The 19,270-nt window shown below is 35.6% G+C and overlaps 1 protein-coding gene across 1 annotated transcript in view; it reads right to left on the reverse strand.

Moving 5' to 3' along the window:
• Window positions 1–1,192: 1,192 nt before the first annotated feature.
• LOC106470914 overlaps window positions 1,193–19,270 on the reverse strand; it is a gene marked incomplete at its 3' end in the record, with an annotated part of 46,262 nt that continues 28,184 nt past the window's right edge. Inside the window, exon 2 of the mRNA XM_013931491.2 lies at window positions 1,193–2,744. Within this exon, the coding sequence (XP_013786945.1) occupies window positions 1,193–2,708 (1,516 nt within the window). The remainder of the gene's footprint in view (window positions 2,745–19,270) is intronic.

The following is a 19,270-nucleotide window of genomic DNA, read 5'->3' on the forward strand; positions in this document are numbered from 1 at the left end:
GTATTATAAAGTTGTATTGAGAAAGAATAAACTAGTTTTGTTTTAAGAAAGGACTTGTATCGCTGAAGTTCTTCGGAAATAATTTTTACGGAAAATTAAGAAACGACCAGAGACGTAACAATATATATATATATATATATGTGTGTGTGTCTAAATCTCATTTGTATATCATCCAAAACTTGTAACTGTGTTTTTTTTTTGCGCAATATGTTACCTGTAGAGCATCGAAAATGTGGCAGTGACTGTTAAGACTAACTGCGGTAGATTATATAGTGGGTAATCTCGTGCTTCTCGTACCAATGTACTTAAACTTTAGGTTTGATTGTCAATTTTTAGACACTTATTGGAATTTATATTGAGATTTAATTATATTCCGTTATTTATAAGCTACGGAAAGGTAAAAAATATCTTCATGTGTTTTCTTCTGTGTTTATTTATGTTACTGAAGTAATTGTGTTTAAAGTTAATGTTTATTAATGTTATAAACCGGGTTTCGATACCCGTGGTGGGTAGCTCACAGATAGTCCATTGTGTAGCTTTGTGCTGAATTCCAAACAAACAAACTCTTTCCTTGTATATATATCTATACAAATAACATTTAATTGAATTTTGATTTTTTTACTCTTCATGATACTCATAATAGTTCTTGTTCTGTGCTTTGTTTAATTTCCTTCATGTAATAAATAACCTTTTCTGCTATACACTAGCATTGAGTAATTGTTAACGTTTTATATCAATTGGTACAAAATTTTTCATATCTGTGAAAACAAATCTCTATTATTTGCTTATGGACATCATGGAATATTGTAGCAATGGTTATTTAATCCTTCAATAACTGATAACTTTACTGATATAACTAATAATTTTAAAGAATTTATTTCCGAGAGGAAAGAAAGAGTTTGAATGTAAACAAAACATTAATCAAACATGTTTGTCTATAGCTACTGAACTTATACTAAAAACAGAAAAAGGAATATATTATATATTCGTATTATTATATTATTAAATACACGTATTATAAAAACTAATACATCTGTAATCTAGGTAATTATTATTATTTTTAATTTTGGAAGTATTTTCAAATTTAGGTGAGACTTTCTGTTTGAAACTAACTGTATGACAGATACAGTAATTGGGCCTGAATTTTACTAACCTCTGATGTCACAACTTCAAATTAACATATCAGACTTACCTACTGCAAAATGAATTGCTCCCCACGTAGCTTGCATCGTTGCAACGAGTTCGGATGTTGCTAGCAGAGATGAATAAGTTGTTAAAATAACAATCATGAGGGCGAAGGTGAAACTTTCCAGTGCTTCAAAAATCAATGCATGATATGGAGAGGGAATATAAGAATAACCTATAAAACGGACGGAATAAGCAAAAAGCCCCAGTGATATTAGTGGGACAAAACCAAACTTCCGGGAGAGGTATCCAGCTAGAAGAGTAGTGGGGATACCACACAATGCCCCCACAGTAAACGTCATCCCCATCAAGGTCTTGCTAGCTCCAAGAGACTCTAAATACCACAGCAAGAAGGTTTCCAGAAATCCCCAGGCACTACCAATGAATGCACAGTACAGAAGAAGAACCGTGGTCTCCGGATTTCTTAGTAACCGTTTGATGTTTGACAACAACTGCATGGAGGGAGCCTTGGCAGTGATGTTTATAAACAGTGTAATGACAGCCATAATGATCTTCATGCCCCCATACGTGAAGAAACATGGACGATAGTCTTCCACTGATCCACGCTGGAGGTAATCCATTACCACTCCTGTGACTGGAGGGGAAATGCAGTTGGCCACTGAAACCCATACTCTCTGGAACCCGTACTCAGTTTTGTACTCTTCAATGATGGTTAAGATGGCAGCTTTCAGAAGACTTATTTCAGTTGCTATGCAAATGATTAGCAATATTCTTAACACAAGATAAAACCAGAAAGTGACTATTTTGGACTTAGCATCAGTCACTAAAGGAACTCGGTCACTGGAAACAAACTTTGAATTTACAGAGCACTGGGCACTACATGAATAATTTTTTTGGTTCTTATCTAATAATTCAGAATTACAAGAAACCATTTGGAATGTGTTATTTTGAACATATATTTTGGTTACACTGAACGTTCCAATCACAGTGCTATTCATCAAATCTCCTAATCTAATGTTAAAAATATCAGTTTCATTCTTCCCAAATTGTGTGCACTGATGTTCTTGTTCTTCATAAAAGCATAGTTTCAAAGATTCGGCAAAACTTTTATCTTCTAACAAATCTGCTCCATTAGAATCACAATAAATGTTACAGTTGCTTAGAAACATAATTTCTTGTAATGAGCCCTTGTCGCTGGATGCTCCAGGAGTAGAGTTCTCACTTCTAGCTGTGACTGTTATGTTCGAGTTCCTTTCGTTTATTATCTTTGAGTAAATCTTCTCAGGTACACTAATATTTAATATACTAGGACCGCCATCTGGACATGGAAAAGTTGCTTGAAAACTCAAAAATGTAGTATCGGGTACCATTTTCACTGCTGGAACTAAGAGAAATAAATTTGATACTCCAGCACAGAAGACCAAAGATATGCTCAAAAGGATTTTAAAGTTTCCTATTTTGTCTGCAAGAAGCCCAACCAATGGAGTAGCAATCAGGGTAGCCAATGGGGATACAGCAAACTGGATTCCTATTTCTGCAACTGTGATGCCAAGGTATTTCATTGTGCAATGTGAGGAACGGGTATAACGCCATGTCTCCTGCAATGAGAAAGTTAAAGTACAAATAATGACATTGAAAAATGATTATATTATACATTCTGATCATGAAACAAACGTCTAACATAAAATTATTCTGTTGATAGTGTTCAATTATTGTTATTTAATGAAAGCTGTAACTACAAATATTGTCCTCCGAACGCGGTAAGTTCACGAACTTACAATGATAAAATACGGGGTTTCATTCTTTGCGGTGGGCACAGCAGACAGTCCAATGTGCCTTTGCTCTAAAACAAACAAACTACAAGTTTCAGTGTAGTGTTAGGCTTGTTTGCATTTACAGTGATAATTAATAGAGTCTGATAAACTAAAAACAAGACAGCTTTACTTCTCTGAATATCCATTTGGAAAATATCCATTATATTTCAAATCTGACTTAAGACTCATTGAATGTGATTATTTCAACACTGAGAAAGTCATAAGTCTTTTCTAAGCTAAACAAAAAGATGGATCTTATATTTTGTACCAGCCATTGTTTCACTGTGAACTGCATGAAAAGTAAAGCGATTGATGATAATATCTTAAATGTTAACACAATATTTTACGGACGAATCTTGTTTATGATAAGGACACAGACATTCAGTCGACCAATCTAGAGCCCTCTAGTGACTAAGCAGTAAGGTGACTAAGGGCTTATAGCGCGAAAGATCGGGTTTCGATACTTGCAGTGGGCAGAACACAAATAGCTTATGGTGTAGCGCTTAACAACAAACAAACATGAGCAGATTAATCTTGATAAATTGAAATCTCGGAACAGTTATAGATACGATAAAAGATTAAAATTAAATTATTTGATTTAAATCTTATCCTATAGGGACAGATATGGATGATGTAAGGTACCCAGATTCTTTGAGAGAAAGTCCTGGAATTGTTACAATGGAATCTTTGAAACCAAACAAGAACTTGACTGCACACACGCGTGACTATTTCAATAAAGGATTTCGGATAAAACACAAACTGATGTTATCTACAACCCTATTGATCAACATGTGTTCATGAGAACTTGTGATGATGTTACCTCAAAGTGTGGACAAACATACTAGACTGACCTAGTTATTGTTGTAACGTTATTCTCTCGTTGGTAGGTTCTTTTAAGCTATCCGATGAAAATAATTTAACGTCCAGCAACTAAGAACTAGTTTTTTCCCTCCGTTAACGTTGAACACTTGTACACTATCGTAAGTTGCTCTAAGTCAGCGTTTTCCAAACTTTTGTCATCGACGCCCTCTGTAATAAATATTTTATCTTGCGTGCCCCTATTTTTTAAATGTGCGAAAGAGTAATTTAAGTGACGAGATATAATACACGGCTATATATATATATATTAAAAGTTTTATGTGTTCTGGTAATTAGTTATTATTTTTATTAATGAAAATTTCGCATTATTGCACTATTGACACTACCCTAATCGCTCGCACTCTATCCCAAAAGGTCATTTGCACCCCTTGGAGAGTACGCCCCGTACTTTGGGAACTGCTGCTTTAAGTAATTGTTTAGTGTTATTTGTAAAAATAGGCTTATCATTAGTTTATAAAACCATTCAAATTTAGTAAAATGGAATAAATTTTAACAAAACGATTTTTAATATACAAATAAGCAAGTCATGTGACAACTACAACCTATAGGAAGGCGCTTTGAAATAGAATGCATAAGAAATACATTTTGGCATTATTTAACGTTCTATAAGTAAATCTGATCGCTTTTGGGAAGGGTATTTAACAATCCTTTCCAATACAAGTTATTGGTACACTCAGCTCATAAATATGTGTTCAGATCGGGGATTTAGATTTTCCAAGATGGGGGATATCCCTTATACTTTGGAAAAAAAATAGGACTTTGGATCAACTTGGGTCAACAAGACCATGTAGACAGAGGCCTACAATAAGTCATACCCCAGCTGTGGTAAGCAAAATGCAGCGTCTTATAACAGGTGAGAATCCATGAACACAAAGGTCATTGGCAAAAGCCACCCACGTGTCCCAAGCTATACTGCACAATTTAATTGTGAAGGATCTTATCTGGTAAAGTGACACAAGTCAAGTTTACACAAATTCCTTTCATGACATATCTATTCAATCTTCAAATACCTAACGCAGATGGAGAATGAAACAGGTGTTATATATTTTATAAGAAGAAACACCAGTCAAGTCGCTCAACTGTGTGATTGGACTGTTAATACAGCCACTGAAAACAATCATCCTTGTAAGCTATATGGATTATGGAAAACTATCAGAGAGGAGTGGTGTGCTTTAGGCATGAAAAGGCTATCTTAAGGCTGTGCAATAAAACTACACTGGCATGACAGCCTTAAGATAGCCTTCCGCAATAAAACTACACTGCTGGGCTATTGTCCAGATGCCCGGTCGTCAGAAGAGAATAATTGGATGCAGTGAAGTGGTGAGACTTCAAAATTGTTTCATTGTGATTTATCTCAACCCTCTGTAGAACTTAGTTAAAGAAACGTACATTTTCATCCTCATTAAAGGACAAAATTTCGCATTATACTCCACCGAGTAATCCAGAAGAACCCAACTAACAATACAAACCATCACAACACTAACGTACGAAGTGGAATTATTTTGGTTTAAAAAATTAATCATGGCACAACTTTAAGATCACAACATGTGCTCAAAGCTAGAACAAGAATTTTCTAGAAATCATGAAAAATTGGAAAGATGACCAAGAAGAAAGATCAAGAAAAAAAACAACAACATAAAATTGGAAGAAGGTAGAAGAAAGGGTGGGAAGTTAAGAGACATAATACAAGAATGAGCTATGAAATTTGTTGGAGACTTACATACAAAAATCAATTTGATCATATTCCAGGTTGAAGTTTAAAATCCATGAAAATTTACAACAAGTATTAAAGAAGAAGAAATAATCAAAGAAGCCGTAGAATATGTACAGAAGGACATCTATGAAGGGAAAATGTACAACAAATATTAAAGAAGAAGAAATAATCAAAGAAGCCGTAGGATATGTACAGAAGGACATTTATGAAGTGAAAATGGACACCAAAAACAAATTAAAACATCTAGAAACTGAATTGGTAAATACAAGAATCACATTAGCCACATATCTTTTCTCTTTCGCTTAAGAAGTCCAACCTAAAAGATCACTAACTATGCCAAATGGAATAGAAGAACCCCACTACTGTTGTTTAGCCACATATAGCTGCAGGATGTTTCTAGACTAATTTAACTTCACCAGTAGTTCATCAACTTATGGAATTTATTAGGCCAGTCAAACAACTTTGCCCAATTTATAAACCAACAGACTATAACGGAAAGGTACCATGGGAAGCATATCATGTACAGCTTTTAATCATTTCCAACAAAAAGACATAACAACTATTGGTGACCACCTTATAAAACAAATTTGGAATGTTACATCAGAAAGACGTTTCTAAAGATATGTTTAGAAGCAGAGGAAAGACGAAGCATTAGCCAAACTTTCTGAAAAAGAGGGGAGACTTAGCCAATTATATTGTTGTGATGCATCACATGAAATGAGGGATTCAGCAACACATTATAAATTCAAAGATGCCACAGTGGATGAAGATGTACAAGTTAAGATAAAACAAATACGTCTTTAAAAGAAGCTCTTCAATTGACAAAGGAACTTGGATCAATTAAAGTTGCATATAAAGAAGTAAAAGAAAATTTTCTATCACCAGATTAAATAGTTTGAATACAACAACTCCCTGTGATAGAAGTTGAGAATTTTTTTTGTTTTGTTTTGGTTGTTTGTTTGTTTTGAATTTCGCGCAAAGCTACACGAGGGCTATCTGCGCTAGCCGTCCCTAATTTAGCAGTGTAAGACTAGAGGGAAGGCAGCTAGTCATCACCACCCACCACCAACTCTTGGGCTACTCTTTTTTGGTTTTGAATTTCGTGCAAAGCTACACGAGGGCTATATGCGCTAAGCCATCCCTAATTGAGCAGAGATAGACAAGAGGGGAAGTACTAACTATTGTGTTACGTATTAGGATATCAAATGGTCTGATATTGAGTTAACTGATAAATTTAAATTTAGTAGTTAAATTGTACTTTAGATTTAAACATTTGAGTATAAGCCGATAAATAGTCAGTTTATGATATTTGCCAACAAGATTGAAACACACAGTTTTCTGTTTTAACACAAATACGTTTTAATATACACACAACAATACAATTCACAATAATAGTTATTACCAATAGTTATTACAGAGAATGATTTACAAACAAAAGTTTCACAAACTTACAAACAACATAAAGTCTTCTTTCTAGTTTGGAACTCCCTTGATATCTTATCGAGGGTTCACGATAAGCGAGTTAATTAAGAGTTGATGTAGGTACGATTCGCCGGGAAGCCAGCTAGCTTTGTCCTTTGTCACACACGCTGAGTTTTTCCACCTCTGAAGTTAGGTAATGTTTTCGTAAAAATACTAATGTCCGATGAGAATCCAGTGAAGTTAAATAAGTTGTAATGTGCGAACTTTGTAAATATTCCTGGTCAAATATCGGAAGTTTTCCGATTGATAAGCGTTATAACAACCACAGTTATAGCTTTCGAAGTTTATAGCACACTGTTTATAGCGAACTACTAATAGACACTCTCTTTGGCGCGTCGCGTTGGTTATATTTATAGACGTGGGGAGGTTTTCTAGAAAATTAAGATTACGTAACGATACAATACAATTTAAGCGTTTACGTAAATACATATATTGTTGATTCTTAGTCTCGAGAATCTTCTACAACTTTGGAGAATAGGCGGGAGTTTTGCTATACATATTTGACTGTATAAGCTATGTATGTTTTAAAATATAAACGTAATATAAACAAACGTTGATATTAAAATAAATATATAACAACAAATTCGTTACATAACCTACTCAACACCATCAACTCTTTGGCTATTCTTTTACTAATAAATATTGGGATTGACAGTCATATTATAATGCCCCTATGGCTGACAGGGCGAACATGTTCGGTTATGTGAATTCGAACCCGCGACCTTTAGATTGCTAGTTGAGCACCCTAGCCAAAAGACCCTAACCACAACGCACAGATGTTTAGGAGAACTTAAGAGATCACTTAGCTATTTCTCACTCAAAATGAAAACAGTAAATCACAGGACAGAAGGTGTTTTAATTACAACTTAAAAGGGCATATTATCAGATGCTGCAGACAAAAACCTTTAATTAGAGAGGTGTTTACGCAAAATGGAAGAAGTGAACCTCAGGACAGGTGTTTCAATTACAATTTAAATGGATATATTACCAGGAATTGCATACAAAACCGTTTAGTAAAAAGAAACTGCTCCCAAAGGATAACAGGAACATTGAACTGCTATAAATGTGAAGAAGATTGACATTACACCCAAGATTGTGATGAATTATCTTGATTAAAACCCAGGAAACAATACCCAAAATATGAAAATACTCCATCTACGCCAATTGAGATAAGGGGTGAATTATTTAAAGAAACCAGTCTACTATTTAATTGGATCATTGATGGGAATCTCTGTAATATATTGATTAATTTTAGCTCTGCAGTTATCGTCCACCGGTGGGACAACGACACGTCTATGGATTTACAACGCTAAATTTTGGGGTTCGATTCCCCGCGATGGACACAGCAGATAGCCCAATGGTAGGGAAAGGTTGGAAATTGTTTCCAGAACGAAAAAAAAAGAGGTTGCATTGAGTTTGTGACACAACGAAATAATAGTTTATTTGTTTGTTTGTTTGTAATTAAGCACAAAATTACTCAATGGGCTATCTGTGCTCTGGCCTCTACGGGTATCGAAACCCGGTTTCTAGCGTTGTAAGTCCGCAGACACACCGCTGTGCCACTGGGAGAGACGAAATAATAAATATTTGAGAAGTATCGGAAATACAAGAAGATTTTCAAACGAAGTTTAGTGCCAGTTTTTACCAGGTGAGGGTCTGAGGTGGGCTAGACATCTTGTGGGCCCACATACTGCAGTATTTAGAAAATGAACAAGTTTTAACAATAACAATTTTTCATTGCAGGGGCTAGAGGGAAGGCTAAGGCACATTTTGTGGTAGCTTAAGCCCAAAAGTCCCCTCCTAACACCTTCCCTGTTAAGTATATCGTTAGTTCATGGAAGTGTAAAACTAGAAGTTGAAGAAATAAAACGTTTTCGCTAACCATTAAGTAAATTGGATTTTGTACGAATTTCCACCGAATAATCCCCCCCCCCAAAAAAAAACCTTTCGGCAAATGGAAGAAGTGCTTATTTGACGATGTTGTTGTGTACGCAGATATATTCAACACTATTATAACAATTGTGGTATAATGGGATCAGCTGAAGAACGAAAAGAGAAGTGTTATAATATATATAACATCGAGTGGCTTTGTGACGTTATAAAGCTACTATCGAGTACACGTTGCAGTGAGAACGAAGGACGTTCCTATAACATCAAATAGCAGATATCCGGTTTTTTTATTTATTGTTTTAACGTGCCTTAACAATTGTGTTCAAGGTCTTGCTTGGCAGGATGGAACGGTACTGATTCTAAATAGAAGGGATTGTTAGTTTAGAATGTCCAGCGTACTGAGAGAAATTATCTCCGTATTTCAGATGGAACATAGCATGTTTTGTAAGGATTGGAAGGAAACGTACAACGTTTACTACCTTATGCTGGAACTGGGTTTTACAATCTGAGCAGCACCTTACGTGTACAGCCGCAAAACGGCCATGTCAGTGATCCCTAGTGTTCTGGTATAGTAGAAGAACAAACGAACAAGAAACACACTGGAGCTGTAACACTACTTACACAGTCTAATCTTGTGTATGTAGCACATTGTATTTTATTGTTTGAAGCTGTAACACTACTTACACAATCTAATCTTGTGTGTATGTAGCACATTGTATTTTATTGTTTGAAGCTGTGACACTACTTACACAGTCTAATCTTGTGTATGTAGCACATTGTATTTTGATGTTTGAAGCTGTGACACTACTTACACAGTCTAATCTTGTGTATGTAGCACATTGTATTTTAATGTTTGAAGCTGTGACACTACTTACACGGTCTAATCTTGTGTATGTAGCACATTGTATTTTAATGTTTGAAGCTGTGACACTACTTGTACAGTCTAATCTTGTGTATGTAGCACATTGTATTTTAATGTTTGAAGCTATGACACTACTTGTACAGTCTAATCTTGTGTATGTAGCACATTGTATTTTAATGTTTGAAGCTATGACACTACTTACACGGTCTAATCTTGTGTATGTAGCACATTGTATTTTAATGTTTGAAGCTGTGACACAACTTACACGGTCTAATCTCGTGTATGTAGCACATTGTATTTTAATGTTTGAAGCTGTGACACTACTTACACAGTCCAATCTTGTATATGTAGCACATTGTATTTTGATGTTTGAAGCTGTGACACAACTTACACAGTCTAATCTTGTGTATGTAGCACATTGTATTTTAATGTTTGAAGCTGTGACACTACTTGTACAGTCTAATCTTGTGTATGTAGCACATTGTATTTTAATGTTTGAAGCTGTGACACTACTTACACAGTCTAATCTTGTGGATGTAGCACATTGTATTCTAATGTTTGAAGCTGTAACAATACTTACACAATCTAATCTCGTGTATGTAGCACATTGTATTTTAATGTTTGAAGCTGTGACACTACTTACACGGTCTAATCTCGTGTATGTAGCACATTGTATTTTAATGTTTGAAGCTGTGACACTACTTACACGGTCTAATCTTGTGTATGTAGCACATTTTATTTTAATGTTTGAAAAACCCTGCAAGTCGCCTTAGGTAAATACGTCCGCCAAATGACATAATAATAATTATAGGTTTTTTTAATGTCAGTAACTACAATTTGAGTTCTTTACACTTTCAATAGCGCTTGAATATTCCCTTTAATTTATGCTAGTTTGTTTGTTTATAAACGTTTATTTCACAACAGTGCCCTGGTACTTAAGAATAGTTTTAACAGGTGGTGGGCTGATGTGGCTTGTTCACATTCTATATCAATGTACATGTAAATACTACACATAAAACAAAAGTGAGTGTTTGTGTATAGGTTCGTTTGTTTGTAATTAAGCACAAAGCTACACAATGGACTATCTGTGTTCTGCCCACCACGGGTATCAAAACCCGGATTCTAGCGTTGTAAATCCGCAGATATACCGTTGTGCCACTGGGGGGAGGGCTGTGTACAAGAATAAAGAAAAGAGTCCCCACTGAAACATGTACATACGTTATTTGACAGAAGCGTATTTTTAAATACGTGCACTTAAATTGTATAATAGTTTGAGTAATATACGTCCAGTATTAATTATTTTTTATTACTATATGTTTTTTCACCACAAATTCTAACTATGAAATATTTTAAATACATATAATAATTATTATAATTATAATTATTAGCATCAAGGAACTTTGAAAAAAGTGTCGGAGAGTCGCTCAGGCTTCACTACATCCATGGACCGTAAATTCGTCCATAATTTTGATCTGCTGACCATATGAGGTGTGCCAACCAGCAACTGAATAATTTGACTGACTGTTACTTTTATAACGCACCTACAGCTTCACTGCTTCAGTATATTTTTCCTCAGCAAATCTGTCATATTTCCCTTCCGCCAAATGAACAACAGAGCTCGAGCTAATCAATGAATACTGTAAAAGAATCAGTTTCACTAATAACGTATCGTGAAATATGAGTAGCTTCAAATTCAAAGTCATCAGATTTAGGGTCTTAGGTAGAAGCCTTATTTGACAACAACAAAAACTGAGATACACTTAGTAACACATATAGTTCCCTGTGATACTCAGTACATGTATGACTCTCCTAGAATCAGTAATAAATATTGGTCTACTTTGGAAGTCAGTAACAAATATGGCTTCCCTGGGGTACTCAGTAACAAATGTGGCTCCCCTGGGGCATTCAGTAGCAAATGTGGCTTCCCTAGAGCACTCAGTAACAAAATATTTTTCTATAGAGTGTTCAGTAACAAATATAGCTCCTCCCTTAGAGTGCTAAGTAACAAAATATAGCTCCCATGGGTATTCATAACAAATATGGCTATCCTGGGGTCAATAAATATAGCTGGTTCCCTTGGGTACTCAGTAGCAAATATGGCTATCCTGGGGTCAATAAATATGGCTGGTTCCCTTGGGTACTCAGTAGCAAATATGGCTTCCTTGATACTGATGCAGTCTCTCTCTTCATCTTACCAGTATCCCACATCAGGACAAAACCTGCTCGTACTGAATCTGCGGAAGATCGTTAAGAGTGCAATTACAAACTGAAATATTAATACGTCCATCATGAAGAGATACCAAGCAATTCTAAAATATCAAGTTTCAAGTAAAGACTTGATTTGGGTTTTGTTTTACCAACTATAGTGTTACCATAATTTCACTTATATATTATGTCCATTATGCATTGGTTATAGCTCTAGTGTTTAGTTTTAATTACATTACAGCTACTGTGAGTTTAGTTCGAATTACAATACAGAATTATCCCTAATGTCAGAGTCAGTTTAGTTTAGTACATGTTCAGGTATTCGTCTGAGACAGGAATTAATCTAGTAGTAAAATCAATGTTAACCACCTGGAACCTAGTTGAGTGCAACATTAGGGTGGATGAATGTCTGAATATCGTGTCAACGGACAACATAATTTATATCTACAACCAGAGAGAAGGATACTTCACCACGATACTAGAGGGTAGAAATAACCGATTATAAGGGGCAGGTGTGACTGGGCTACTAGAGGGTGGAAACAACCGATTATAAGGGGGTGTATGACTGTGATACTAGAGGGTGTAAACAACCGGTTATAAAGTGAAGGTGTGACTGGGCTACTAGAGGGTAGAAACAACCGATTATAAGGGGATGATTGGGTTACTAGGCATAAAGTTCTTACGTATTATGACTAGAAAAAGATATTTTGTGATGTCATATCTTAGTTTAGATGTGTAGCCAATATAAGAAATGGCAAATGCTCTTGTTGGCAAGTCTTATGTTTTTCTATTAGATTTAGGCGTAATGTTTTCGTAATTTCTTTTGGACAAGTTGAATTTTAAACTGTTTCTTTGCTTCACCGGTGGCTTTTTTTTAACAAAATATTAGTTTCCTCTTTCGTATAATCGTGTCAGTTGTAAGTCCTGGAATATTACGTTGTCTCAAAGATCATGAATCAGCATTAGACTCATTGTCTGGGTCTGTGAATCATAACCAGCATTAGACTCGTTGTCTCAGCCTGTAAATCATGAACCAGCATTATTAGACTCATTATCTCAGTCTGAGAATTGTAATCAGCATTAGACTCATTGTCTCAGCCTGTGAATTATGAACCAGCATTAAACTAGTTGTCTCAGCCTGTAAATCATGAACCAGTCTTGGAATATTACGTTGTCTCAAAGATCATGAATCAGCATTAGACTCATTGTCTGGGTCTGTGAATCATAACCAGCATTAGACTCATTGTATCAGCCTGTAAATCATGAACCAGCATTATTAGACTCATTGTATCAGCCTGTAAATCATGAACCAGCATTATTAGACTCATTGTCTCAGTCTGAGAATTGTAATCAGCATTAGACTCATTGTCTCAGCCTGTGAATCATTTACCAGCATTAGACTTGTTCTCTCAGCCTGTAAATCATGAACCAGCATTATTAGACTCATTGTCTAAGCCTGTGAATCATTAACCAGCATTATTAGACTCATTGTTTCAGCCTGTGAATCATAACCAGCATTAGACTCATTGCTTCAGCCTCTATATCATAACCAGCATTAGACTCATTGTCTCAGCTTGTGAATCATGAACCAGCGTAATGCTGGTTCATGATTTACAGACTGAGACAATGAATCTAATAATACTGGTTCATGATTCACAGGCCGAGACAATGAGTTTAATGCTGGTTATGATTTACAGGCTGAGACAATGAGTCTAATGCTGGTTATGATTCACAGGCTGAGATAATGAGTCTAATGATGCTGGTTAATGATTGTCTCAGCCTGTAAATCATGAACCAGCATTATTAGACTCATTGTCTCATTTTCTCAGCCTGTGAATCATTAACCAACATTATTAGACTCATTGTATCAGCCTGCGAATTATGAACCAGCATTATTAGACTCATTGTCTCAGCCTGTGAATCATGAACCCGTATTATTAGACTCATTGTCTAAGTTTGTGAATCATAATCAGCATTAGACTCATTGTCTCAGCCTGTGTATCATGAACCAATATTATTAGACTGTAAATCATGAACCAGCATTATTAGACTCATTGTCTCAGCCTGTGAATCATGAACCAGCATTAGACTCATTGTCTCAGCCCGTGCAACATGAACCAGCATTATTAGACTCATTGTCTCCCCCTGTGAATCATGAACCAGCATTAGTTTCATTGACTCAGCCTGTGGATCATAACCAGCATTATTAGACTCATTGTCTCAGCCTGTGAACCATGAACCAGCATTAGACTCATTGTCTCAGCCTGTTATCCACACGTCATGTTAGGTTATTGTAAGTTACCCACACGTCGTGTTGGGTTAATGTAACTCACACATACGCCATGTTGAGTTAATACGTTACCCACAAGACATGTTCGGTAAATGTAAGTCACCCACACGCCGTATTGGGTTAGTGTAAATTCCCCACACGTCGTGTTAGGTTAAAGTACGTCGCCAAAACGTCGTGTTGGGTTAATGTAAGTTACCCACACGTCGTGTTTGGTTAATGTAACTCACGCATACGCCATGTTGAGTTAATACGTTACGCAAAAGCCATGTTCAGTTAATGTAAGTCACTCACACGTCGTGTTGGGTTAATTTAAATTACCCAAACGCCGTGTTGGGTTAATGTAAGTTACCCATACGTCATGCTGGGTTAATGTAAGTTAACCACACGCCATGTTGAGTTAATGTAAGTTTCCCACACGTCGTGTTGGGTTAAAGTAAGTTACTCAGACATCAGCCCTTAGACCCCTTCCCACCTTTCATTATGAATGGGATTGAACAAGAGTAGCTGAAGAACCAGTGTCAGTCAACATGTTACAAACCTTCCTATTAAGAAATCCATGTGTATATATATATAAGTACACACACACACATTTACATGCTATATGTCAAATGTCTACGAAAGATGAGGAAGAAAAGTTTTCCATGGTGTACAAGACCCTGAAATACTTTAACTTGGCACTGGCATGTTTCTTTTGATTTTACCAATAAAACAGAATCCAAAGATTAGTTTATTTAACGATAATGAAAGCATTTTACTTCTTCGACTACAAGTTAGCTTAACGATTGTTCAATTATAGGTCTTTGTTCACAGTTTTGCTTACTTGTAACTTCTTTTGTGTCTCTATTTGGTTGTCAAAAAGAAAACTCAATACCTAAATCGCAGAACTAACTGACACGCTATACAATCAATCTCACAATATCAGTAATAATAGACTCAATAATCAATAATCCTCTACTACAGCCTATCTTGTATTTTATACTGCTCAAACTGTAAATTTTGGAAAAACTACCAGACATTAAGTCACGGTTTTATCATGTAACGACAAACGCCCTCTGTCCAAACAACAATACAAATATCTAAATTCAAAATATCCTACAACAAAATGCTTCGTCAGAGAGAGAAATACTGGCAAACAATGTCTGAAAAAGAAATGTAGTTTACTCAGAATTAAAGTGCACAATATATGGCAAAATATACACAATATAAACTTAAAGCATAAATGATGATGATGATGATAAAGCCTTAAAGTTTGGAAATAAGAAAAATAACCACAGTTGATCATTGTGAGCATGGCACTCCACTCCCAGACGTACCATTTTGTTATAAAAATGTATATTATTGCTGGGTTCTTTTGGATTATTCGGTAAATAGAATAATGCAATATTCTTCTTCTTAACGATACTAAAAATATTTATTGCTTCAAATTAAGTTTCATAGGTTAGCCTAGCCAAGGTTTGTTAATAGGCCTAACTTTACAAATGATTGTTTGTTTGTTTTGAATTTCGCGCAAAGCTACACGAAAACTATCTACACTAGCCGTCCCTAATTTAGTAGTGTAAGACTAGAGGGAAGGCAGCTAGTCATCGCCAACTCTTGGGCTACTCTTTTACCAACTAATAGTGGGATTGACTGTCACATTATAACGCCCTCACAGCTGAAAGGACGAGCATGTTTGGTGTGACGGGTATTCGAACTCGCGACCCTCAGCTTGCGAGTCGAGTGCCTTAACCACCTGGCCATGCCGGGCCTTTTTACAAATGAAAAGCATCTAAAAAGAAACTTCACTTACTTTGCTAATTTCGTATCTCTATTTTTTCGTCGAAACACGAAATACAAGATTTCACAGCAGTGAACTACCCACCTGACTGACTAAATCATACAAGGATTATTTATTAAATTACTGACAGACTCACTATATCATTCTGACAGGCTCAATAAACTCGTATAAATAAATCTCGCTTTATATCTGGCTCGAACTGTTCTAAAAATCTAAAGAAATTTTTCAGACGTTTATTTACGTTCTCATCATGTGATGTTAAACTTCCTTCTGGTTGAACAACAATACTGTTGTAGACTGTTTTTTGTTGCTGTTTTTTCATTTGGGCGTTTATATTGTTGTTTGGCGAGATGGAGGTATGATTTTGAATGATTATAACTTTTTTAATTGGTTTGAGCAATATGAAACACATGTTAGGCTAGAGTGGAATTATTGTTCATTAACGAATAAGACAGGGTTTTTCAGCGAATGAGTCTTTACGTTATTGTGACACAGTTATTTATTTCAGTTGAGTTTGTGATGAAGTACTAGAGATGTGAGAACGAGGTTACAATCCCTGGAGTTGCACTGACAGGTGATGGATGACCTCTCTCGTGGAGAACAGCTGCCTTGTAGAAGAGATCTATATTCTTCCAGCAGTGTTGTGCTGGATTTGATAAAGGGGCTTTTCAAGCAAAGTTGTCAGCTTCCTCATTAAGCTTTACCCTTGCATGATCTGGCACATACATTCAAGTGTAAGCTTTACCCTTGCATGATCTGGCACAGATATCCAAGTGTAAGCTTTACCCTTGCATGATCTGACACATACATTCAAGTGTAAGCTTTACCCTTGCATGATCTGAAACATATATCCAAGTGTAAGCTTTACCCTTGCATGATCTGGCACATACATTCAAGTGTAAGCTTTACCCTTGCATGATCTGGCACATATATCCAAGTGTAAGCTTTACCCTTGCATGATCTGACACATATATCCAAGTGTAAGCTTTACCCTTGCATGATCTGGCACATATATCCAAGTGTAAGCTTTACCCTTGCATGATCTGGCACATAATCCAAGTGTAAGCTTTACCCTTGCATGACCTGACACATACATCCAAGTGTAAGCTTTACCCTTGCATGACCGGGCACATACATCCAAGTGTAAGCTTTACCCTTGCATGATCTGGCACATACATCCAAGTGATGGTACAGTTACTTTGCTTTCTGCCATCCATCTGAGGATCAATCACTCCGAACTTTATGTATTTTTGCTTGTGAGTCAGTAACAAATATTATGTTGATGTTACTCTCTCTTCTTGCAGTTCATTGATTTTAGCAATCCAGAGGAAAGCTTGCTCTATGGCTTCCAACTCTATCCTTGTGCTACTTCTGAAAAGCTTGAATGTTTCACCATCCTGATGCAGACTGTTGTTGTTGCTCCATAAGGTGATGAAAGTCCAACTAACTCCTTTGTGTTGAAGGGTCCATCTGTGGCTATTATGACAGTTAACTGTCCATCGTGGTCTTTAAATAGTTGTATACAGGTTTCCCAAGTGTTTAAAAGCAGTCCTATTGGTTACTATCCTGTTTAGTACTTTTCTTCCCGTTTCAGTCTGTCTTAATTTTATTTTCTCTCTTTTGTAAGTGGACTCAAGTGCCAGATCTGGTCCACCGTGGGTAAACAATGTACGACAACACAAAATAAAATGTTCCAGTGGTAATGAAAAAAAGGAAGAGCTAATACGAGAATAAGAAGAACATTGGATCCATCTCGCCTAACGAACGCGGAGTTGAAGACGAGTTGGATCCAGGAAGTTCGATCTATTTCAGCAAAAAGATGGATTTCAACTTCACTTGAATTTACAATGTCGATGTAGACAGCTCCCACAGCTCCCAATGGTCGACGGGAGAAACTTACTGCTGAAAGTAGCAGCCAGTTGGACATAGGGTATTCGATATTCGTATTCGAATATAGCTTTAGGAGTATTCGTACTTGTATTCAAATACTTTGGAAGGGAAAATTAAAATATTCGTATTAGAATTCAATAGCATAGTATTAGTATTCGATGAATGATTTAGTGAATAATTAATATTGTAAGAGTAAGTGTCAACTTTTTTATTCATCAAATTTCTAGACTGTCAATATTACATTTGGAGCACGTTAATTTCTTTTTCAGTACAGGCATGGTTCCTGTGGGAACAAAGCTTGTACTAAAAGAAAAATAACACTTTTATATATAGCAAACAATGTAATATAATACGTCATTTGATAGCTGAAACCCTTGGCTTTCTATTGGTTATAAATAATATGGTATTGAACTTCAGAGAAAACTATTGACAAATCCTGAAAAAGAGGATGTGGGTCTGTAACTAAACAAAATTGAAGGCTGTGAAAATTATGCTTTGCCTGAGCGATGATAACATTATAATAAGTAATTTACATTAAATTTCGTACTTCTTGGAATGATGGTAAACAAATTATAGAAGAATGTATAGTAAAATTATAGTAAAAAGTGACATTTTTCACACTAGGGGAAATTCTGGATTTTTTTATTGCCTTATAAAATTAAGAACTTAAAACTTATATATTATTAAAATATGGGTTATTAGCTACGTTATTTTGTTATACTAATTGGTGACATGAGCAATAAAGGATGCCCGTGGCAGAGAATTAAATTAGGTGAATACTCTCCAATACCTTAAAGTTATTGTATTACATGGTTATTAATCCACTTAAGTTACTTGAGAGAATTAGAAATGGCTACTAAGCTGCCTTCAGTGGTATATGAACACTTCATATTTCCTACTGGTAGACCTGGTCACATCAAGGCAAAGTGTGAATATTGTGAGCGGACTATTTTCTGACTTCAAGAAAAAACACTTCTACACTCCTGACACATCTGAAGATAAGCCTTTTTATTACTTTTGTTAATATGAACTGTATTCTATGTAAATTATACAATACAATATAGGTAAACTAAATTTATTATACTTGTTAAACTGTATTTTTTATTATTTTCATTTATTTAGTATTATATGTTTTATTATAAACTGTATTCTGTATTATATAACTTTTATTTATTTATTACGATATATGTTTCATTATTTTTATTATAAGCTATATTCTACGTTATATAACTGAGATACGCTTTTGTATTTTATGTGTAATCATGAGGCAGAGCTATAGAAGTCTACATCTGGCTCTGGTACTTCCGCCCAGGTGCAGCAC

Source organism: Limulus polyphemus, unplaced genomic scaffold, assembly GCF_000517525.1.
Source record: "Limulus polyphemus unplaced genomic scaffold, Limulus_polyphemus-2.1.2 Scaffold4290, whole genome shotgun sequence".
Classification (NCBI taxonomy): Eukaryota; Metazoa; Arthropoda; class Merostomata; order Xiphosura; family Limulidae; genus Limulus; species Limulus polyphemus.